This window comes from Pygoscelis adeliae, unplaced genomic scaffold, assembly GCF_000699105.1.
Source record: "Pygoscelis adeliae isolate BGI_AS28 unplaced genomic scaffold, ASM69910v1 Scaffold233, whole genome shotgun sequence".
Classification (NCBI taxonomy): Eukaryota; Metazoa; Chordata; class Aves; order Sphenisciformes; family Spheniscidae; genus Pygoscelis; species Pygoscelis adeliae.
The window spans coordinates 823,515-848,219 of NW_008824421.1; the positions used below are offsets into that span (position 1 = coordinate 823,515).

Consider the following 24,705-nt stretch of genomic DNA (forward strand, 5'->3'; position numbering starts at 1 on the left):
AAAGTACACTAACTTAAAATAAGATCTTGCTGTTGTTTCCTGTAGTATAGCCAGGAAAAACAGTTACAATCTGTCTTCTTTAAAAATCACATTCCTGGAAGATATTCTGGCAACCTGGATATTTAAACACATTTCAAAGAAAAACAACTTCAAATCAATTAGACATTGTTATCATATTTTCTTTCTGATAGTGTAGAATTATAGTTTGCTGCAGACATTGCCTGGAGTTATGAAATAAGCAATAACCTGTGAAGGAGGCTATGAATTAGCTGCTTATGGAACACAAGGTGCATTATGTTCTGAAAAAAGGGGGAATAGGTAATCACGGACACTGAGTAATTTGCATAGGTTCTTGATTAGCTTTTTGGAAGGATAAAAGAAAGACTGCAAAGCACAAAGTGTTCCAGAACAAAACTTAAACGTGGTTTCTTTGCCAAAAGTTGAATAGTATGGCTACTTTGGAAAGCTAAATTCTGCATGTCTTTGCTAGTAGGGCTGAGAAACTACTTTGTGGGGGTTTTTTGCTTGCCTAAGAAGATCTTATTAAAACTGAACTGTCTGGCTGCAAATTTTCTTTGTCTTTTTTTTAAATCCAGTTGGTGTCATTGCTATTAATTTAAATGAGTTATTGTTGAAATGGCTTAAATTGCGCTCTCTGTGGGTGGCCGTATAATGTCTTTATTCTGTCTCTTTATACACACTTTAAATGAATTAATTTTCTCAACACTTTGGTTGTGTCTGATGGTCCAAAAACCTTTCCCTATCAAACTGCTCTCTTACTGTGCAGCCGATTCCTGTCAGGAGACAGGATCAAGAGCCAGGGAATTCAAAGCTTGACTTTGCACCCCAACAAAATCTGTGGGGTTATACTTAGTGAAAATTAGGCTCTTTGGTGAGCTTGTTTAAATTAATATCTGACAGATATTCAGAACAGATCTCCCAAATCACTTCGGATTTCTCCAACGTAGACACAGTTTAATGGATACCTGTGGTCTACTAGTCTCTGTGATAATAACTGAATATTATTTTATTATTTATATTGCCACACAGCATCAGGTGGAGGGCAAAGTTAGTGGATGTACATGCTATTGCTTAATTACTTTAAGGTCTAGATAACTATTTTCTCAAAGACCTTTTCCTGAAACTTAGCCTAATAATGAAAAAAGTTAGCAATTGCCAGGGAAGCTTCTGCCACAAAAGAATATTCAACTTCTTTGTGTTGAATTGCTTACTCACAGATAGGTGAATAGTTATTGGCCATCTTGTGTATGACAGTCGCTACAACTGTGTAAGCACTGATGCTTCTGGAGTCTGGTCTTTATCATGTGGAAGTTCTCGTTCCATTACTTTTCCTGTAGACCGTTTTGAATTCTTTCCTGTAGACCGTTTTGAATTCTTTCCTGTAGACCGTTTTGAATTCTTTCCTGTAGACCGTTTTGAATTAATTCCCTAATTGGAAAAATGGGGATTAGCCAGTCGTCACAGATGACACTACCAGGCTTTTGTGTCTACAAGAAAATACGCAGTCATCTTCTAATGCTACTAAACCTGCTACTAAAATAAACGGCTTAAGATGAGGTAACAATTTACCTTTTCAGAAAATGAAAGTTGCGCAAGTTGTGGTATGGCCAAGCTAAAAGCCAATTAAAAGGTTGAAATTAAGATCTGAAGTGTGGAGTTGCTCCTAGTTTTAGTGGAGATTATGGAGAGACATGCGAGCAGTGTCTAGACAGAAGAGAATTATTAAATTGAGCCTCCATCCATGTGCTCAGAAATGACAGGTAAGTTCTTCCATGATACGCTGAAAAAACAGTAACATTAAAAATGGTCATAACCAATCCAAGATGTGCACGTAAGCCTTCATATGAGATGAACATGAATGCAGAACTAGTTGCAGATGCACAGTTTGAGTTGATTCATACTTGTATATTGTTGTACAGTGGGCCACTTTCAGTCTAGCCGTTCTACAGTGGGCCACTTTCAGTCTAGCTGGCTATCGTTTGAGTAACTTAGAGAGTTTGCACTGCAGAGTTCACTTAAAGATATCTGTTGGCAAACGAGACAAGGTATTGGATCCAAGTCTGGATTTCTTTATTTTAAATGAATTAGTGATTGTTCTGTAAAATATTATTAACTCTCTGGAAAGTCTGCAGAAATCTCATTTCAAATTAGAAAAGATTTATTGAGTGAAATATGTAACTTAGTCTGTCAGTACCCCAGTCAGTGCACTAATTTCTTTTATATAAAATTCATATTAATTGCAATTTTATAGCAATTTCAGATTTAAAAAAAACTCTTTTCAGCACGCATGTGACTTTGGTAAAATGATGTGAATGTATAAATTTTGTCAGGTCTGTGTGAGCAGAGCAGAAGGAGACTTTGATAGAAGCCACAGAAAGCAACCAGTCTTTTGCTGTATATGTATTTGCTGGTTATTTCTTTAACTGGGTTTTTCATACCTGCCAGGTTTCAACAGCCTGGCTGTAGGAAATGGTTATATGTGTTTTCATATTTCCAGGGTTTTTCTGAAGCTGTAACAACTAAATCTCATAATTTTGAAGTTGCGTTCAGAGCATAATTCTTACGCAAGATCTGAGTTTTGTGGCAAAACTTGGAGCCATGGAACACAGAAACGCTGGAAGCTCACTCTGTTCTTCTAATGTTTTAAATATTTAAAAATACTATTTCTTAAAAAGCTGTATTGGCTAGGGTTGGAATACAGCCTTCAGGCAAACAATCAGAAAATTAAGCGCACAGGTTGCTACTCCTTCTTTTTTGCTCCAAAGCCTTTAGTTAAAGATTTTGCTTAATCAAATAACTTCCAAAGTCTAATAGTGTATACAATACTGCATTGCTGAATAGAATTTTATTTAGAAGATCCTTTATCTCTAAAGGAGGAGGTCAATTTACTGTTGCAGGGACACTACTCTCATTGGCTAAAGTGACAAATCCTTGCATGTTCTCAGAAGAATCATTATAATGCTGAAATTGTAGCAGTTAAGACATTCTACGAGGAATCAACTTGATAAACATCAAATTCTGCTTTAGTTAGGTTTCAACGATGTATGTTGCAGGTAGTTGCTTACTTTGTCTTTGATTTCAAAAATAGAAGGAAGATTAAAGAAGGTACCGTTTGAAACTGAGAGAACAATGTAGCACTTATTTTGACATACTGTTGAAATTGGATCACAAAATGGTTTAACAGTATTTTCAGATGAATGAACCTAGTGCTTAGGGCAAATAAGCAACACTTAAAGATACGTAAAAAGAAATTTCATCCATAGATATGTCATTGTATTCAGAAGTGTTTGTGTTAAAATTTATCAATTTAGATCTTCTGAAAAGAACAGCGCTTCTGCAAAGTTAACAAAATGGCTAGAAATGTAATGGCCAATTGCCAAATAACAAGCACTACAATAATATAATTCTAAAGTTAAAAATCGATGTTTATTTAAATCACAACTTGTGTTACAGAAAATTTATGTAACTATTGTATATTTACTCTTTCATCAGTGAGAATCCGTTGTAATTGATGTATGTACTGGGTGGGTAGTTGAATTTTTCTCCAGGTGATTTGTTTTTATAACCAGTTCATACTTTGTTTGAATCTTTAGTTACTGAATGAAAGGTATTTAGTAAGGGTCCTACAGTTAAATAATTCATTTTGATTCCTGTAGCTTTGTTGTTGTGTTCTTGAATTCTTTGAAGAGAGCAATACTCGAGCTCCATGCTGGACAAACGACAATGGATTTCCTCTTGCTCTTTTTTTGTTCTGTAGTGTAACGTTCTTTAAAAAACAAAAGGTTTGGTTGCATTTAGGTCAGTTATTAAAATATTGTTGGTCATTTCCTTTGACAGAACATTTCTATTGTGTTATACCAATGTCATTAGGAGGAAAGGTTATTCCCACTAGTCTGGCTGATATCAATACATACTGGCATATTACATCCTCTGGCTTTCTGGAAATGCTTTATTTGAGCAGCAGCTTGGGAACAGGAAATTTAAGGTTATACACAGTCTGGTTTCAGACTGCATGATAGAACATGTGTTTCCTAGAAGACGCTGTCTACCTGACAAATTTTCTCTAGCATTTTGTAGAATCGGATAAGCTTAAATGGGTTCAAGTTGGGAATAAATTTTTACCAGCTGTAGATGGCAGACAAGGTAGAACAAGGATTTCAGTCACTCTGTAGTATGTATTTGAGGAACTTATGTGAACTGCATTAGTATCTCACTCATTCACAAATTACTCTGGAATGTAGTTTAGCTTTTAAGATATGGCAATGATAATATTCCCATTTTATAGGCGTTCTTACTGTCTAGGAGGGCAAAAAGCAGAGTACTTTTACTTCAAGCCATGATCAAATGTGAAGTCTGTGATACTGTGGTAGCTTCTAAAGGCAGAGGTTCAAGGATAGCGTCTTAGCCATGCTGAGCAGCCCTTTCTACCAGAATTATAGTCAGCAGGAGAATAGGAGTACAGTTTAATCCTGTAACTGTTCATTGAACTGTTCAATGAACTGTAAAACAAAGCAAATCGTAGTCAGCAGTTATGTCCTGTTATGTTTCTTAAGCTGAGCCTGTCAGTCTTGGGTGAATGTGTAAATTACGTAAACATCAGGTCTTTTTCAAATCTGTACTCTAGAGGTAAGTGTTCCCCTAAGTGCTCCATCTACGCTCTAAGACTGTAAGTTTTTCATTTTTTATCAAAGCAAGAACAACGTCTTGTGTTTCTGAAGAATGAGAGCACCACCTTCCAAAACTCTGTTTCCCCCAACCATTTTTGTGTGACAGGAACGTGTTTTTCATCCTAATCACAGGAATGAGTGACGCGTAGACAGTTAATGCAGCAGTGCCAGCCATAGTCATTCAAAAATCATGAATCGTTGCTGAAAGTCATGACAGTGGCCTAAAAACCATGCTTATGAGATAGAAAAAGGATTGTATTTCTAAATTTTATTTCTTTTATTTTTGTCTCTCTTTTTCTGTATGTAGGTAGTGCATACACAGATTTCTTTGCCTCTCTGGTAGCTATTAACTTAAATGAGAAGGGGTGGAGGAGATGGGTAGTATGTAGTCGAGATTCTCTTAAAATTTATCCCCTCCAGCACTGCGTACTTTGGGAAAAACAACATGTGGTAAGACTTGAGATAAAATTGCCTTAGTAAACATTATTGATTTTTTTTTTCCCCTCCAAAAAAAAGCAAGATTTTCAAGGAAGCAATACATATTTCATGTTGCTTTCACTGACAAATTAGACTTGTATGTTTTAAGCGATGGTGCTGAAAATGAGAAATTCATTTTGATAACATCTTAACATGTATGACTTCAAGAGGAAACAAATATAAAGTTGTGGAAAGAGAAATGCTTTAAGTATTAAGCCATAATACTAAAAGCCACTAATACTGAAGTCTGTATAAAACCATTCCGAAGGCATGTATCATGAACTACAATCATCAGAGAGAATAAAAATCGTAAGACTTTTTAATGGAAATAGCCACATAGTTAGAGATTAGGCTACAAGCAGATTTCATTGTAGAGCTGAATGTATGGTGCCTGGTGAATAACTGATTAAGCTTTCTATCTGCCTTTCCAGAGTATCAGAAGATAAAATTCGTACACAACTCATTAGTTTGTTTTCGGGTCAGAACTGTGGAGTCTCATCTTGATAAGATCCTCTGTTTCAGATTGAGCTTTTTGTAAACCTCTTCATAGAATCAAAAAATAGCTGAGGTTGGAAAGAGCCTTTAGAGATCATCTAATCCAGCCCCCTGCCTGAGCAGGGTCAGATAAAGCAAGCTGTCCAGGACCTTGTCCAGTTGGGTTTTGAGTATCTCCAAGAACAGAGACTCGACAACCTCTCTGTGCAACCTGTTCACTTGCATTTATTAGTTTTGGTGTTACACAAAATATGAATAGCTTGTATATTTTAGGGGACATGTTTTTTATCCAGCTTCATTCATTTACTTAAGCTAGGTTAAGAAACATCATTTTTATGTGTTTGAATACAAGGCAGTCTTAAAACAGCTACTTCAAAGTACAGGAATATTTTCTGTCCTTTCATTGTAGAAAATGCTGCATACCGAAGCAGGTTTTCCACTGAAGAGATAAAAAAGGGCTAATGCTTTTTTTTTGTCCTTGCCGAAGAATGTAAATTATACATACAATTTGTTTATGAAATGTCTGCAACTTCCAGGACAAAAGTAACCATGCCATCTGTAACTACTTTGAGTTCAGGTACTGATAAGTAATTTTATTTGAAGCTACTATATTATATCTTCACTTAGTTGTAAAATGCAGACATACTTGCCAGTTCTAAGGATCTTAACTGTACAATCCATGCAATTTAAAATCCTGTTGCAGCTAGTTTGTTGTCATATGTCTATGTGATATACAGAAATAGAGATTAATTTTGCTTATACTCAAAGCTGACCAAAAGCCACATGACTATGTTAACATGCCCTGAGCTTGTATCAAGAAGACCTGTTGAGGACCTAAGTACTTTTGCATAAGAACTGTCTCGTGTCCTGTCAGCATGGAGTACAGGGTGAGTCCTCATCTGCCCCTAGCATAGGTCCATTCTAGGACAAACAGATGTAGGCATGCAACACTGGTCATGTTAGGTATGGTTTGTAACACAGAAAAGCTTTCTGAACAAAACTTACTGTGCATGGAAGAGTGGTCTAAGCCAATGTTAGAGTAGTTAAACTGAGAGATAACATTGCTACTGTGCTACTGACACAGTTACCTTCATTGTATTAACATTTTTATTTCTGTTAATTGTTTCTTGATATACAGTAAACTTGTAATAAAAGCTTCTGCCAGGCACATTGAAGAGATTTGTGCATGGATGGCATTTGTGTTAAGGGGATGAATCAAGGTAACTAGTGAAGAGACAGTCAAGGTGAAGTAAAGCACAAGGTTGAGGCAACAGAAGAGAACCCGTTTGCTCCGTCACTGTCAATACTGTATCCACTATTTGAATAATGGAGCAGAGTAGTTTCCCTAGTTGGTGTTAATTTGGCATATTCACTTGGCTGACTGCTGTTTGAGTCAGATACTCTGCAGGGTTCTACTTACCTGATCCCTGCATCTTTCGTTTCAGTTTTAATTTTTTTAATTCAAACTTTTCAAGTTCTCAGATGCAACAGTATAATTTTAGGGAAGAATAGAATGATATTTTGGGCCTATCTATGCCTGGTAGTAGCCCTGTTATCAATTTTCTGATAGGTCCCTATATGGACTCTTATTTGACATTAAGGCTTGCTTTTGCTGTTTGACCTGGTTTTCTTCCAAAGCATGATACAACCTTTGCGTTTAATATTATGGTTTAGCTTTGTCACAAAGATTCCACATGCATATGTGCCTCTGGTATCAGTAGGGAAGGGAGAGTGCTTGTCTTTCTATCGCTGTAAACAATTTTGGTCTCTGTTCTTTTCTAATTCAACAGAATTTAGCTTCTTGGAATCCTTCAAACCCTGAATGCCTCCTGCTTGTTGTGAAAGAGCTTGTGCAGCAGTATCACCAATTTCAGTGCAGCCGATTACGTGAGAGCTCTCGTCTCATGTTTGAATATCAGACTTTACTTGAAGAGCCCCAGTATGGAGAAAACATGGAAATCTATGCTGGCAAAAAAAACAACTGGGTAAGCTGTTAAGAATATTTCTGCTAAAATGCTTTTAGTGATCCTTTCATTTTAATAAATACAGCTCTTGCCTTGGAAGACTTGAGTTGTTTCTGTGGATTTCCATGTTTTATGTTTCCAATGGAGAAAACTTCTATTTGTCTTCAGCTCACTTTCTGTAATCTCTGTTTTGTACATTGCTGTCATTCCACTACCTTAGTTGAAACAGATTTCCAGGTGAGTATCTGTTTTTCAACCTGATGTTAGTTCATCTGATTTTTAGATGAAAACTTTGAAAACTGTTGAAAAGCCTGTGCAGTATTTACAGGGCACAGTACAATGTTATTGTGGAAGTTTGAGTTAGCTCTGAAGATTTGAGAGGCAGAATTAACCGTGTTGGTATGACACCCTGCCCAGGCAAATCAGCCTGCTTAGGGGTAGGATGTGTTAGGGCGTGGTTCCACATTATGATTGAGTTGACTTAATTGGTAGCTGCAGCTGCCTGTATCTCTCTGGCACTTGCGTAAGCTGAGATGAATTGTTTCAGGAACCTAAACCAGAGAGGAAAAAAAAACTCGACTAATTTTCTGTAGAAGGACAGGAGGAGGTGAGATGGGCTAGAGCAGTGACTTTGCAGGGCCATGTCTTTGTACGACAGTCAGACATTAAGCTGGCTTATCTGTTTCCTGAAGTTGTATCCTTTGCCTGGGAAATGTGCCATGCTGTGTAGAAACACTCTGTGAATGCTATCTCAGCCTTCTAAAATGAGACTATTGGCAATGTAGACATTTTGGTTAGTGTGTGATTTGATTTTTTTTATTTTTTTTTAACTGATCTCTGCCACAGAGTAAGTTTTGCAAAAATCAGATTTTTCTGCTGGTAATATATTTATCAAGGGAAATTTGGAGTAAGATACATCAGGAAATATCTAATTGTGTTTATGCTGAATGCATCCCTCTGTTGCTTTCCGCAGTAGCATACTCTTAAGATATACTGGCCTTCAGAGGCAGTATCTTCTGAAATAGATGCAGTCTGAAAGTTGATGAAAATTCAGTATTCCTGTTATCAGGGCCTAGAATTCAGCTTTATGTCATTTTAATCATCCTTAAGCTACAGGTGACACAAGGTTGTTTACTTTACAACTCATAGTACTTATATTCACCTGTTTTTCTTTTCTTAGACAAGTCATCTAGGCTTTTCTATTTTGAGCCAAATAGAATTTTCTTTATCGGAGAATTTCAGATCTTTTTTTTTATGTTTATGGATCAGAATATTTCATTGAAATTAATTTGTTCTTAAATGTTATTCTTTATAGCTTGCATCACAAACAACTTGTCACATCTGTAAATATCATCAGACTGGTTTATTGAAATGCAGAAGGCTTCCTGAACCGTACTGAGATTTTATCATAATTTTTGGCAGCTGCCAAAATTCTTCTCAAGAATGTAGAAAACTAGGTTTTTTCCTTTTTTATAGGAAAGCCGTATCTACTCAAGCCTTTTGAATCTGTCCTCGGTCTTTGGTGACTGAATAAAGAACTTTTTTTTTTTTTAAATGCTGTCTTAGTTAAAAAATATTGCAATAAAATAAATACATTTTGAGGCAAATCCTTTTAATCATTGCAGAGCTATTTGAGGTTTCTGTAGCGTGTGCTTTGTTTACAAAGTTTACATTCTCTATCAAGAAAACTCTGGGAGTCTTGTTTGGAGATTCTGTGAAACTGTAATCTATGTGACAGAGGCTTGTTTGAGTGTCCTAATACTCAAAACTATGAAACTAACTTGTTCTCATTCCTGTCCCTTACAACTGTCTTGTTAGTCTTGATCGGCGCAATAGGAGTGTTTATGTGAAAAGCAAGAGGTAAATTGCATGTTATCTCCTCTGCCTAGAAGTCATTGAAATTCATGTTGTTGCTGTCTCTCAGGAACCAACAGTAGCTCAGCAGACTTCTGAAATAATCATCTATGAATGAACCTTGCACAGTGTTACGAAAGCAATCATCTTAAGGGCATGAGTTGAAAAAGTTTGAAGAGGAGGCCTGAATTCAGTGCTGTGTTCCCAAATGGAACAGAAATTTGCTTTTATACCTTTGTTCCAGTATCTCCAATTTCCTGAAGTGATCTCCAAGATCTATGACAAATAGACAAACCATTATCTAGCTTAGTAGCTTCATGTTGGCAGAGTACCAGCTGATATAGATGCCCGTTAACTAGCTAATCTCCCAGTGCTGTGGCCAGAAATTCATCTGATTTGACCTGATGCCTGTGACCACCTGGTTGGGGTTGAGTAGGCGAGCACCATGGACAGGGACTGCTCCCTGCCTGTCCAGAACACTTTTGGAAGTAATACATTGCAAAATAATCTTGATTGAATGACATAAAAGATCTAGACTTTTAGGACTGCAAGTCCTTATTTACTTCCACATCGTGGAGCACCTGATGTTTTGATCAGAGGGCGTTCATCTGTTCAGTGGCCATCCCAGTTCATCAGACTTGGTATTTTACCAGAAATAATTTTCTGGATTTTATGGCAAATGTTGTATGGCATCTTTTTGGAAGTTAAGACCAGACAAGAAGCGCTGTCTATAATATCCATTTCACTCTGAATAAAAACCAAGCGTCCTGACTGCCATCAAAGCAGTTTTTGTGTTATACATGCACAAGAAGTCAGTGATTTTTCTGCGTACATAAGTAATACAGCATCAGAAAGTTGGCATCTATCCTCACAAGTAGTGTCATCAGGAAAGGTTTCAGAGCCTGGCTTTAATGTAATATATACTCGCTTTTTGTTGCATAGTGTTTCTACGTGCAATTGCTTTGCCTCTATTGTGTGACTACCAGGGACAAATTTTAAGGGCTGTTCTGAGCTAGCTGGCAGCAGGGTGGATTACAACCTACCATCACACAAACCCTTTTGGCAAATGATATAACTGGCAAGGTACCGTTAAAAAGATTTGGTTGCATTCCGGATCTTGTTTTTTCTTGTCTAGTGACTGGAAGGTAGAATGAGTTATCTCTAGTTCATGCCTGATGCATAGACCAAGAAACAAATTGGCACTGATATTAGCATTGCTTATTGTACATCTGCCTAATACAGCATCTTTGTCTATATGTGCTTAGTTGCTTGGGATGAAATCCTTGCTTACTTCAGGCATAAAATTAATTGAAGGAATCCAGTTCTGTAGAATTTTTTTTCCTTCTCAATTTTATTTTATGTCAGTACCACAGAAAAACGTACTTAGCAGTCATTTGTATTCCTCAGCTGTCCTGCTTAGCAGCTTACCATTCATTTTGGAAAGCCAGTTTCCATTGACTTTGACCTCCAGTACATTCTCAGAGAGGCTTGCGCATCTGCAAGCTCGTTTCCATCAGTACTTTTTTCAGCCAGTTCCTTTTTGAACTAATATCCATAGCAATCGGTGTGGTCCGTCACTGTGGAGGCTTGTGGTCCGGTGGTGTATGGCCAGTGACAACCTTCATGTTTTCTCTAATGCTGAGCTCAAAGCAATTTATGGATTAGCACAGCTAATTGAGAGGGGAGGCAAATGTACTGACTGTTTTGCAAAGGCATATGGCAAATTTTCAGTATCAGTACAGGTTTTAAAAGACGTTGAATGCATTCCTTTTGAAGAGCTGTCATAGCCTTTGACAAGCTGTCCCCATAGCTATGTGGAGTTCTTGTGATAACATCTACTAAACATAGTAAAGCAGTGGCCCGAAAGGCATCCCTCTGACACCTGTGTGGGTTATAAGCCCTTAGTATTCAGGGTGGCTGAGCACTGGCACAGGTTGCCCAGAGAGATTGTGGAATCTCCATCCTTAGAGATATTCAGAAGCTGTCTGGACACGGTCCCAGGCAACCTGTTTGCTGCCAGGATCCTCTACATCTCTTCCATGGGTCACTGCTGCATTTTACAGAAAGGATGCTTCCATTATTCCAGATATATTACAGGCTTTTGCTTCCCACAAGGTATAGCTGTATACACAATAAAAGATGATCCTGTTTAAATCTAGTGTAGTATTTACATTCACCCTTTTAATGAGAATTGCAATATACACATTCACCGTAGATGGATGTATGCTTTGTTAAAATTTGTATATCGTAGATTTCTTGTTTAAAAGTATTTTTCTTCTCTCTTTGTCTGACTATGCAAAACATTTAAAATAGTAAAATGAAAATATGGTACAGATAACTATGTTTAGGGAATAGTGAAGTAGTACGTGTGTGTTACTGTGGAAGAATGAATGCTGCATATTCACACAGCTTTGATTTGTCCCCTTGCCTGTTAAAATGAAGTACTGTTTTTTAAAAATTGTATGTCATCACATAACTTAAGTAGTGTACGTATGCAAAGATAGGGCAGTGTTAAAACTGAAAAAAGTTTTGCTACCTTGTCTCAAGATGTCCTGATTTTTTGTACTTAACTGATAAAATTAATGTTTAATGCTTTTTGTACTGCTCATTCAACATTACAAATGTACCTGCTGTACGGCTACTTTATTGAATTAAAAAATAGGGATGACAAAATTAATATGGAGGAAATCAGACAAGCATTTGTTTTTCAGAAAGAGCCAACTTCATTGCTTCATAACCAGGTGGACAAAGTCTGGTTTTGAGGAAGTGTATGAAACAGAAAGGAAATCCTTTCCATTTCCTTTGCATACACTTTATGCATAAAAAAGAGCAATGTGTAGGGGACGCTTGGCAAATTTTCAGTAAACGGTTGTCTAGGTGTTAAGTGTCTCATAATTCTGAAAACAAATTATATAAAACCTTCTACTTTAGTTCTTTCCTCTATGTTTATTTAGAGGACGCTTTTGATACATTCTTCCCTTACTCAATGCAAATTCTCTCCTGCATACCTGCAATGTTTGTGAAGATGCCTCTGTTTTATCTATACACTCTTATAAATTTGTCAGGTTTTTAGCTTTGCTTTCAGACCATTTGCAGGTCTTGCCAGACCTTTGTCCGGAAATTAGTACAGCCAAGATACATCTATATTTAGGACCTAACAAAGTGTAGTCTGATTTTTGTCATGTACATTGTTTCGTACTGACTACTTTTTGCTGTTGACTTACTGGAAATGATGTTTTATGGTTTTTAAGGTGTTTTCACGTATAACATCTGTGAAATCTGTAAATTATTTTTTTCTTCAGTAATTCCATTGAGAAATGTTGTCTTAAATCTCAACCCTTCTGTTTGGTATGAGCTCTTACACATTTTTCTGGTTAATATTTCATCCTCAGAACATTCAATTTGTGGTTCTGTTTTAGACACCAGGTCTCATTAGTGTTACCTTTTTTTCCACAGACTGGAGAATTCTCAGCTCGCTTCCTCTTGAAGTTACCTGTAGATTTCAGCAACATTCCTACATACCTTCTCAAGGTAAAATGAATGTTGAAGTTGACAGTATTTGTGAGAGAGTATGAATTATTGAAATGTTCTTAGTAACTATTTTAACTTTCCTGCCTTCCACCTCTTCAAGAGTTTGAAAGTCCACCATTTCTAAACCTGATTGGGTTATGTTTTGGAAAGGTGATGTTAGATATACTGTTGTTTTGCATGCTGTTTTACCAGGTCGTAAATATACACCTATCACTCTAAAGGATCTTGCAGGATTTGGGTTGTTGTAGAAGATGGTGTGCAATGCAGATGTTCTGGGTTTTTAGACAACATGATAAGTAGCAAACCCTTGACCACATCCAAGGTATTATCTTGGGGAATAAATTTAAATATTTCCAGATCAACTCTTTTATATGAGTCTGTGGAATTTCATGCTATGTAAGTGTTGCGTTTTTGAATGAACTGTCCAATTGTACCAGTAGTCTTGATAGTAGAAGCAGAAAAGCAAACTAAATATACCATTTCTTAACAGGGAGTGAAAGCAAATACTGATGACACGAACTGTTTCGATGATTACTTTGCTTCATTGTTTACAATGAACACTAATTTGACCAGGTATTTTAGAAAGTAGGACTACAGAGTATTGATGTGAGTTGGAAAAAAGTCTTTCTTTCTCTGCTAAGAGGAAAACAAACAAAAAAACCTTGTGACAAACTACCAACATGAAATAATTTGAAATGAGTGGTTTTCACAGCAGGAGGACGGTCACTCTTTCAGGCGGTTACTGTGGAAGCCCATCATAAGGTCAATGTTACTATATTCAGAGAATGCAGTGAGAGATCTGGGTTCTCTCTGTCTATAATTACCGTCAGAATGAAGTGCCAGAACTTCTACTGCAGACGAGGTTTGAGTCAGCTGATGTTACCAACACCCATCTATCCTTTAAACTGCATGTCTGCCTTCTTACTCAGCTTTTTACTTTTAAATATTTGGAAAGAAGAACAGCTGCTTAAAGTTTGGCAACTAATGTGTTGAGATGAAAATGCCAGCATAGATCCCATTACCTCCTCTTCATCTTATTGTTAGAACTGTCTTCAACTATTGTTAGATCACAACTGCAAGTGTGAATCTTCAGTGTTTCTCCAAATAAAATGTCTCAAGCTAAGAACCATGAAAATAAAGGCAGGCACAACTATAATCTGAAGTTTTTGGTTGTAGTCTGAGATCGGTATCCTATGATCTCTTTACCCTCTGTAGACTGTTTGCTGTTTTGAGTAATGAGCCATTCCTAGCTTTCTCAAAAGCATCCAGATATTTTCAGATTGTTCCTGTGTTCATGGTAGCAGCCCTTCTCCCAGCTGCTGTCTTTCATCAGGGCCTTCTCTTCTCACTTGATGGGAATGTTTCCAGTCAGATGTAAGAGGGTTGGCCAAGGCCTTTTCAGGAAGCATGGCGTTGCGAAGCAGGATGCAGCAACAGTTCACCTGGACTGCAGGATAGCTGTGATTTGCTTCTGAAAGACTCTGTGGAAAAAAGGAGACTGAGAATGTCTAGCGTGAACTATGCTGTCTGCTCCTGCCAGAAGTCCAAGTGCCGTATTTTCCAGGAACAATTTTAAATTGGTCAAGAATTTCAGGACAAGTGCATACCCAGTACGTTCAATAGCTTCAGTCACAGGGCTGTCTTAATACCTCTGTTCAGTCTCTGGGGACACTGCATGACTTGGAGGTTGGAAGGTGGTGTATGAGTTATGTAAGTGTCATCATGTAGGAACCCTGTGATAGAAACAGATTCTACTTTTGTTTCTAAAGGGTAATGTTTTAATGCATGACAGCATTCTCCTCCTTACTGTAATTCCCTATCATGTTCACTAAACATCTTCCACCTTCTCTAAACAAGGTTGGTATACTGTAGATAAATCATCAGTGTTCCACAACTGCTTCCTGGAGCGTTGTTCACCCTGAGTACTGAATGATTCATTAGTCTGAAGGAAAACATGTATTTATTTTGCATGCATATATAGATTGTGTGATGTGAAAAGGCACACACAGAAGGTAGCAGAATCAAAGTTTCCCAGGCTACCCTTATTTTGACATTTCTAAAATCTTAATGTCTTAGCTTTGGGGTTTTAAAATTAATGTATTTTTGTATGTAATAGCCTGGATTTTTACAACAGCAGATCCTTCCTGATGGGCAACGTACTGATGAAATCCTTAGCTTTCTTATGCAGACTTCTACTATGCAAACTGACAGGTTAACTGTCTGTGGTAGGAAGGTGATATGTAGTCTGGATGAGTAGCCACAGAAGAAGAAATATTGTTTTATTCCAATGGTGTTTGTTGACAGCAGAAGAATGGTTTGACTCAGGCTCCAGCATGGATTATGACAGAGTGCTCTGTAGCAGGCATAGATCTTTTACCCCTGCTGCCTTTAGCTCCTTGTATTCTGACATTATCAGCTATACGAATGTCATCTCATACGATAACAATATAAAGGCAGGTAGAATTGGAACTACTCTGTTGTGGTGGAAATAATTATGCTCCGACTACTCCAAATTCATAAAGCTATTAAAAAAAATACAGGTTTTTTTTAAGCTGTCCATGTCTGTCTTATTTCTTTTCTTTTTTTTGATGAGACTTTTGACATAAATAGATCTTTGATTTGTTGCAATAAAATAGGAGATTATTTTCCATCGTGTCTGCCGGTCATGTCGGCTTCAGTGCTACCTGCTGGATTATGGTACATGATAGAGCATCTACTGATGCAGTGGAAATAATTGTTAATATATTACCAGTAATTGAAGGCTGTTAGTGTATTAACAGCTCAATGTTTAACTGCAGAATTTAATGTGTTTGAATTATGTTCTAGTCTGTAGCCAGCCTTATAGTGTGCAGTAGCTTCTCTGTAATGATTTGCAAAGTTCAAAGCTGTGTTATGCTTTCTCTGCCATCTTCTTTTTTGATGTTTAATTAATACGACTTGAATTAAAATCTGGCGAAGTATTTAAAGACCATTATTTTTGCCTCATCAATCACTCCTAGTACCCCAATGATTTGTGATGCTCTTCTGAAATTTTTATTGATTTCAGTAGGTAATCACACTACAAGTGTAACTGTAAAGCTTTGTATGCTAAGTCAATATTCAGGTTTGAGGATGCAAGCTGTGAGAACAGTCCGTAGTGTTACAAAATCTTTGGAGTTGTTGAGAATACAGTCTGGAATCATAAGATCTTACTCTGTCAACTTTGTACTGATGGTGATGAGAGTATTCTCATTACCCTATAAAGAATAAAAATTTGAAGGCATAGCGTAAGTTGGGTTGTTACGGACTGGAGAGGCAGATTTATCAGGTTATTTTAAAGGTATTCACTGCACTAAATTTAAAATTCAGTTCAAGTGCGTGTGCATTTTAAGGAAAATAGCAGAGTATATGAAGAAGAGCAACAATGATTAAAAGAGCAATGCAGAGTACACTGTCCCTTTGAATCCTGAAATTCTGGTAAAAGTTCTTCAGTTACTGTTTATTTGGAAACATAATACCCCCTGTAATGGCTGCAGCAGATAAATCTTTTTTCGTAAGTTTTCTTGGCATATTCCTTCACATTTGAAAGAAAAAATACCATTCTTTATTTTCCAAGCTGAAGAACTGTTCAAAAAGAAATGTTGGTTTACATTGAAAAAGCACATTTAGGAAAAGACACCCTTTCATTATTTTTTCCTTTACAAAGTTATAATTTAATACAAAGGTTTTGGATTGAATGTGGACCTTCATATCCACTTTTAAATTGTTTTCTTATGCAAATCCATTTGACAAATGAAAATTTTAAGTGTTGAAACAATTGCAGGATCAATCTGCTGGCTCAAACTACTGCAAGGTTCATTACTTGGTAAGTCTTCCATGAAGGTTCTCTTATTTGACAAGAACGTGGCTTTGGCTCAGGAAAATCCTTACATCTGTATCTGTTTACTATTATACTTTCCCTTTGCCTTTTTTGCAGTTGGATTTTTAATCAGCACGTTCATTTTGGCTTAAATTCTTTTCTGTTAGTTGCAACATTTTTAATTTTTGCCACAGTATTTTATAAATGGAAGTATTCACTGTATATACTGGTTTTGAGAGTCAGTCTCTTGTTCACATTTGTGCATCTTTACAGATATCATGTGTGCCACAGTAATAATGAAGGTAATAAACTTTGCATCTAAAATACCTCATCCAAATTTTGTTTCATTCTTTGTAGTTTTGGTCAGCTACGGGGACATGTGTTATCATAATGATAATTCATTAAATATCTCCAGCTCAGTAATTTACAAATTGTACTGGATTATGTGACTGTAGCATGGTTACACTGTATGAGTGAACTTTAGAGTATGTTGCCAGTGTTGCTGTTGAAAACAAGACATTTAGGTATTTTTCTTTTATTTCCATGTTTCTTTGAGGTTTTGGCTAAGTAAGATGTGCCCTGATTACCACCACCTTCTTGTATGTAATTTTGAAAGTATTCCTTTCCTATTCTTATGTACCTGCTTGTTGTCCTCTGGTGAATAGCTAGTATCTGGACCAATTTAACTATGATGCTGTGACCAGTGGCCTTCCAATAATTTCTTACTATTAAAGTGTAAAGGAAATATGCAAAGCAGACCTAATTTCTTTTCGTAGAAGACTTTAAAAAAATCTTCAAACCTGTTTTTTCTGAAGAGCTTTTTTGTGATGACCATTGTATTTAGTGTGTATCTTTCAGAACTGAAACAAATAACAGACATTGTCTAGACACATTGCCAGGGGCCAAACAGTTATGTGTAAGACTGTCAATGGAAAAGGTTTATCCTCAAGTTCAAATTGAAAGATAAGAACGTATTTGTGTTTTTCCTTACTGTGATTTCATCATTTGAAAGTCTGTTAAAAGACTTCAGTGCAACTTTTGTTTACGACGTAGACCAAATTCCAAGTACTGTGAAAAGACTGCAATACTTGTGTATGTTTGAGTAATCAACTATAGTAGAGGATAAACAAAAGTTAAATATAATATGCAGGGTCAAATGACATTTTTTTTCCCAGGCTGGTTTCTTTACAATTGTGATTTAGCAGTTTGATTTATTTGACAGCATTTAAGGTTTGTGTTAAATTGCTGCAAATAACAAAACACAAATACACTTGTATAAAAAGCAGTACTTCTGCTGTTTAACTCAAAAATTTGAGCTAACTATTCTGAAAAAGTATAGTATTTTCTTTTGCTTTTAAATTTCATTTGATTTTGTTGGTAGCTGGCTAACTAAAACCTGATGTGTAGTGTCTTAAGGTCACAAAGTCAATGGCAAGAAAGGATTAGAGTCCAGATCTGACTTGATCTTTTTACACTAGACTGTTTTACACTATGCTGGGCAGCTACCTCTCAGAAGAGCGTAGACCATTATGCAGTATATACTATTTGACTATCTTCCCATAATGTATGTATGTCTTCTGTATTGGGTAGAATGATGGACCTGTACATCATATGAAGCTTGTCATGTCTATGGTGCCAGCTGTCATTTTACCTCTTTTACAAATAGAAAAACTGGCAGTTTATAGGACTTGCAGGTAATCCTGAAATAATATGTAGTTCTCATTATTCACAATACTTTGACCATGCTTTCCATAAAGATCTTCTAAGCTAATACATAGATTGCTATTGATCTTATACTACTTAAGACTTTATGACAGAGCCATAAAGTTAACTTCCTGAATTGTATTCCATAATGTATTCCTTATCTTGAGATGTATGTAAGCATTCAGAGCAAATAGTTTAATTTTTAAAAGTAGATGTCAGTATGATATTCACTAGATTGCTTATTGTACCAGCATTAAATTACTTAAACAGAATATCGAGTTGTCAAAGATTGTCTAGGTTTCTTCTGTTAATAGTTTAAAGGCAAACTTTAGAACATGCAATTACAATGAGCCATTGAGATTTTAGATTAGAAGTGGGTCTGTGCAAGTTAGTACTGGCAACGTTCAAAACAGAATAGTTTGTAGTAGCTGAAGCCAGTAAATTGTACTGTCTAGAGGCTGTGAAAATAAATGTAACCTGTGTGTGCAGAAGACATTTATCAAGAAGAGATGTCATTGATACTTGTCTCTAAGAATCTTTCATTTTAGCCTGTGCCCAGAAATCTGCGGTTTACATTTGCTGTCCACTTCTTTCATCAAAAAGTACTAAATGAAGTACCATCGAGGAAGAGTTCCTTTTCCTCAGTATGCTGGCCAGTGTCAGAGTAGCAGCCTGCTGCAGAAGCATGCAAAATCCAAGCAGCGGAGCTTGCATGATGAGTGAGGCCAAAAATAAAAAAAATAAAAAGTTGTTCATGTTGTGAAATGTTTCTGGCGGTTTAGGAAGTTGTGGAGTCAGAAAAACAGTGACTTTTTTGGTGATAAAATATTTTTAGGTGTCTAGTTTTTCATAATAGCTTAAACGTAAGATCTGTCAGCTGTAAAGGTTTGGGGTTTTGTTTTGGCTTTTTTTCTTTAGCAGGATGTTTCAGTTGTCACTGTAGGTAAAAGTGTAGAATCTTACTTATTCCACTGCATAGAAGCATTGTGCTTCTTAGCTAGTCTTACTGCTGCAGCCTAATTATTAACCTTACAGAATTTTGCAGAATAGGTCGTCCCTCTTGCTTTGCCACAGAATCTACTGATTCTGGCATTGGAGAGTTAAGAGTAAAGTGTTACTGCTATAATTCGGTAAAGCTCCAGAAATACTTACAGAAACTACAATTTAATTAGTCATCCTTTCATGATTTTATTCTAATATCTTCTGCCCACAAACCAAGGGAAGCAAAGCCCTATCAAAGTATACTTTATAATCAGAACGTGTTATGTTTGAATTTTCTAAACTCATCAGTTCCCTTCATTCTCACTAAATTTTATTAGTACAGCTTTTCCACAACAACATGATTTGTTTGTAGTAACTAGTTACTAAAACCACATAAAGCATGTTAGTGTCAGGAGCACCTTAAGCTTCATATGCTGAAAGCCAAAAGCAAGTTTTTAAATCGCCTTATTCTGTAATTTATTGGAAGATTTTGTTAATAAGATCTGTCAACTGGAACAGCTCATTCTGCACAGCTGATGATTTTTATAGGTTATGATCTTAATATGAATCATAATCTCCAATCAACTGTATTTCTGATGACAGTTATCTTACATTTAAGCATTTTATTTTTATAATGCAACAGTAAAGGAAAGAACCGCCACATCTACTGATAAATTAAATCTTATGATATACATCTCAATTTCTGTGAATTTTTCTCTAATTTGATAGAACTACTAATTTGCTATTCTGAGATGAGTAGAAATAGGGTTTTCTTCATTAATTTTCTAAAAAAAAATGAAGAAAAACAAGGTAAAAAGAACAGCTTCTTAAAAGCCTTTTTTGCATCTGGTGGGAAAGTTTATAGACACGTTACGTTGCGTGACTTGGTTCAGATTTACTGCCTTGTTAGGGCTTGTAATTTGTACTATTGCTTTACATTTGCATTCTATGTATTGCATAGGAAGAATGGAATTCAATAGTCATAAAAATAATTGCAGGTTATTACATAATGATGATGCTTGTTTTATCTGTCATGGTCCACCCATAGTATGTAGAACAAGCAATATACAGTGGTCTTAAACTGGGAAGAGAATCTTGGATACATTTTTTTAAAACTTTTTCTTTAGTTCCCCATTGCCATTTCTTCTTGAAGGGAAAAATATTTGAGAAGTTGTTGAGCATGGAATATGAACATAGCAATAATCTGTAAAATTCATTAACCAGCAAATCTGCGTTTGCAAATTTAGAAGTACCTAAAGCATGATGGTAGGATGTTAAGAAGGATATTTCAGTGCTGAGCCCAAAGCCTCTTTCTACTATTACGTTTCTTCCTTAGGCTTCAGATCAGGGCTTAAGTCCTACAGCAGCTCATATTTTGAGGTTTTAAAGTAAATTTTGTATACAAAAGTGCCTGTTATTTACTGTTACAGCGATTGGATTGGTTTACTGTTTTGGGGGTTTTTTTTGTTCTGGCTTTCAGACTACTAGATAATGTCTATCTTAAGAAAGAATAGTACTAACATGAATGATGATTTCATATGATTCTTAGTCATTCTTGTTTTGGATTCTGTGATTTGCACTGGTAACTTTTTTTTTGTTAAATACAGAAAATCCTTTGATGGCTGTCAGTCTAAAAAGGTGGGGTTTTTTAATATGTATCTGAAAAATAACTGTGTAGCAGAGTGTATTACACTGCTCACTCTTACTTGGTTTCATAGGTTTAAAGATTTAAGCCAAAAATATTAAAAAAAAAATTAAAAAAAGCTTTACTGTTGAATCAGTTACTCTCAGCAATAAACATTCTGAGGTTGGATGATACATCATATTTATTTTTGTCTAATTGATACTGACAATGTCATTGATCATAATATCATGAAACATAAAGTAAAAAGAAAAAACAGTCTAGGATGTTCTGCCATTTTGCTTCCATGTTACCAAAAGAATGCAGAGCATTTTCTCCACTAATTGCTAATGAATATTGTGCCATGTTTCTATCAAGCTTTGCATGTCATAGTAACTTCTGTTTAGGAAAGTAGTTGCTTGTTTATATGAGGTGTATTTCGGTATTTTTTGCTTTAGGAGACTTTCGATGAAGAAGGCTAAAGGAAAGACTGCCTTGTCCAGCAGCATCTCAGTGAGACAGTGAGAGAAAGATAAATAAAACTTAGACCTGTTGACTCTCTATTTCTGTTTTAATGATTTAAGTGTTCATGCTAGAACTTGTGTGTCTTTCACGTGCTGGGACCTGTAATCATTGCAAACAGCACGTCCACGGGAGAGATGGGGCAGTGGGGAGGAGCATTAATTTGGCTTCATTGGATGCAATTAGGTGCACTCCTTAGGTCTTAAGAGGTTACCAGTACCTCTAAATTTGCGCAAAAAGATGTCCGTGACTTAAATGTTTCAAATGTTTTCAATTCCATAATGAACTGTCTGGAGTGCACATATAATATTTAAGTATACCGATATAATATAGATAGGAAGTACTTCTGCTGAAGGAAAAGAGTGAAATAAACTAATAATGCTGCTCCAACTCCTGCCATTCTTTGTCATTTTAATGATTTGCTTATTGGAGTTAGATTTAGTAACAAACTGCTGAAATATGTACCTTTTTTAATATATCTAAACATGTTTATATATATGGAGGTATCAGATACTCTGTGTTTTACTGCAACATCTTTTCTGGTCTAGAAAAATGTCAGACAAATATGACTGATGTCTTGACTAAAACTGATGACTGACTGATGGTATGTAAATAATCAGCGACTCATTTGCAAGAACCCTGAGGACAATATGTTGGTTAACAAAGAATAAACATGCTTATTCCAAACTATTATTTTCATTGTTTAGCATTTATAGTGTGTCCTAGATAAAATCATTAATTCTATCTCATTTCATCTAGACTTACGACTTTTTGTAAGTAATAAATCTTACTTAATTTTCATCTTACTATTGTTAAGTGATTAGATTAGCTCTTGAAATGTAGGTCAAATTATATGCAGGTTACCATTTTGACATACATATAGGTATTGTCTCTTTTTAGGTACGTAGGCTAGATGAAAACGGTAACAGAGCATCTCACAAGTTCTTATTTAATATATTGTTCACAGTAGTTGTGACATATGGAAAAAACCCTCTATTTTTTAGACAGGACTTGAAGCACGGAGGAACTAGGTGTATACAAATTTATGGTGGAATCCTGAGCTGTGAGTAGAGAGCTTGTCCAAGGCTTTAACAAGAATGGTGTTCTTCCTCTCCCCTCTATAACCTTCGCAATTCATCACGATTACAATGAGCAGTCATTCAGATTCAGCGCATTTTGGCACATTTTTCTTGAAGGAAAAACAAGCTACTTCTGTCAGCGGGGAGAGTTGTATGACTTCAGAGTTGCTGGAGATTTTTCTCATAGGCCATTTTTCCACTGATACGGATTTTTATGTTGTCCCTCCTTAAAATTCTTTACTGTTCTTGAGTGTCTTAAGTACCCGTTGATTTTAGTTATCATGGACACCTCTTAACATTTGGACAATAACTTATAAGATATTATATTGACTCATATAAGTCACCTTTTCCATTGGAGGATTGTATGCTGCTTTTTCCCTGCCTCCGCCAAACTATAAACAACAACAAAATTCCCCCTAGCACTAAAAAGACCGGGGCTCAGAGTTCCAGCTATTGGTCCAAGCAATAAAAAGCATTTGGTTTCCATTTCTGAAAGGAATGAGATGCTCCCTGCATGCCATTGACTTCAGTGGCAATAAACTCATTACAAGTACATAATATTTCTCAGGATCAGGCTCTTGTTAATATGTTCTAGAGCTCAGTGAAATGGAGTGTATCTCTGACGATGCTTAGAACTTCCATGATACCTTCCTTCCAAAGTTCACAGAGCCCAGCTGTGTTCTGCGTGAACAAAAAGCACTGTTTCACTGATTTAAAAAAAAATAAATAAATTGAAAAGCAAATAAATGACAGAGCAAGGAGTAGAGTACATGAAATCTGGCTTGCTGACTGTCTGATAGTCCTCTCTGGGTAAGAAATATCTAAACTAAGATACAATTTTAATTTGATATTCTTTTCACTGTGTTTCATCTTTGTTTGCAAATGGAACACTTAACTTTCTAGGTAGAACGTAGTTCTTTGTGTATCCATTTTGTTTTATGCATATCATGTATTTTGACAGTGTATGTAAAATGCTATTGAAATGGCAGTAATTTCTAGGCTTTGTTCTATGTAATTAACCTTGACTGCACAAGAACTGCTGAACAGAAGAGCTGTTTATCTTACATTAAATATTCATTTTAACATAGCAACTCACTTGCAAAAGCAGCTTTTGTTTGTTTTTTTTTTTTAATTTAAAATCAGAAACCGTTGTTAAGACTTTATTTCAAGACGTGGAAATTAATAGATGGATACTGGGTAATAAAAAGGACTTATTTAGAGCAGGCAGTCTATTTGGAATGAAGACTAGTGACCAGGATTTATGCAACTTGTTTGGTAGAAATAAAGGACTGTGGTGCTAATAATATGACACTTTAGGACTGCATGCTTTATGAGCTCTCCTAAAACAAAAGAAGTGCTGGAACGAAATTGTCAGAGGGCTTCTTCTGGTTGCAATAGCAAATGTTTCATGAGAAGCTGTGCAGCTGAATTAGTAATAAACAAGACTGGCATTTTATGATTGTGTTCTTGCAGCATCAGTTTTACTGCATGGCAGCAACTTAATAACTAAAATATTTTTTGTTTTTTTTTTTTTTTTGTTTACCACATGTTGCCAGTTCCTTCTTGAAAAGATGTGTGATCAAACTGCAGCCCAGTTTACAGGCCTTCAGGCAATGATAGTATCAGATTTAGGAGACTATACCTGTTGAAGCAACTTGGAGGCATATATTATCTCTCTGACTCATGTGAGACAGCATTGCAGTATGCAGAATTATTTTTTCTTGACTTCTTTATTTATAAATCTTGTGAATATAACTGGATAAATTTAGCCCTCCCATAAAAATGGTGTAGAAAGCTTTATGCCAGTGATACCAAAATGTTATCACTGTTATCAAAGGTAAGTAACTGTGTTTGAATAAACAGTATATTAATATAATGCTTCAATACTAAATAAAGAAGGAATAGCACTAAAAAGGTAATTTAATAGAAAAGAACTGAGAATCATTGGAAG

General features: G+C 36.0%; 1 protein-coding gene across 1 annotated transcript in view; it reads left to right on the forward strand.

Annotated features, from left to right (window-relative positions):
- Window positions 1-24,705, forward strand: part of BRE (brain and reproductive organ-expressed (TNFRSF1A modulator)) — a 173,100-nt gene that overhangs the window by 44,274 nt on the left and 104,121 nt on the right. The window contains exons 5-6 of the mRNA XM_009320906.1: window positions 7,451-7,645; window positions 12,935-13,009. Of these exons, the coding sequence (XP_009319181.1) occupies window positions 7,451-7,645; window positions 12,935-13,009 (270 nt within the window). The remainder of the gene's footprint in view (window positions 1-7,450; window positions 7,646-12,934; window positions 13,010-24,705) is intronic.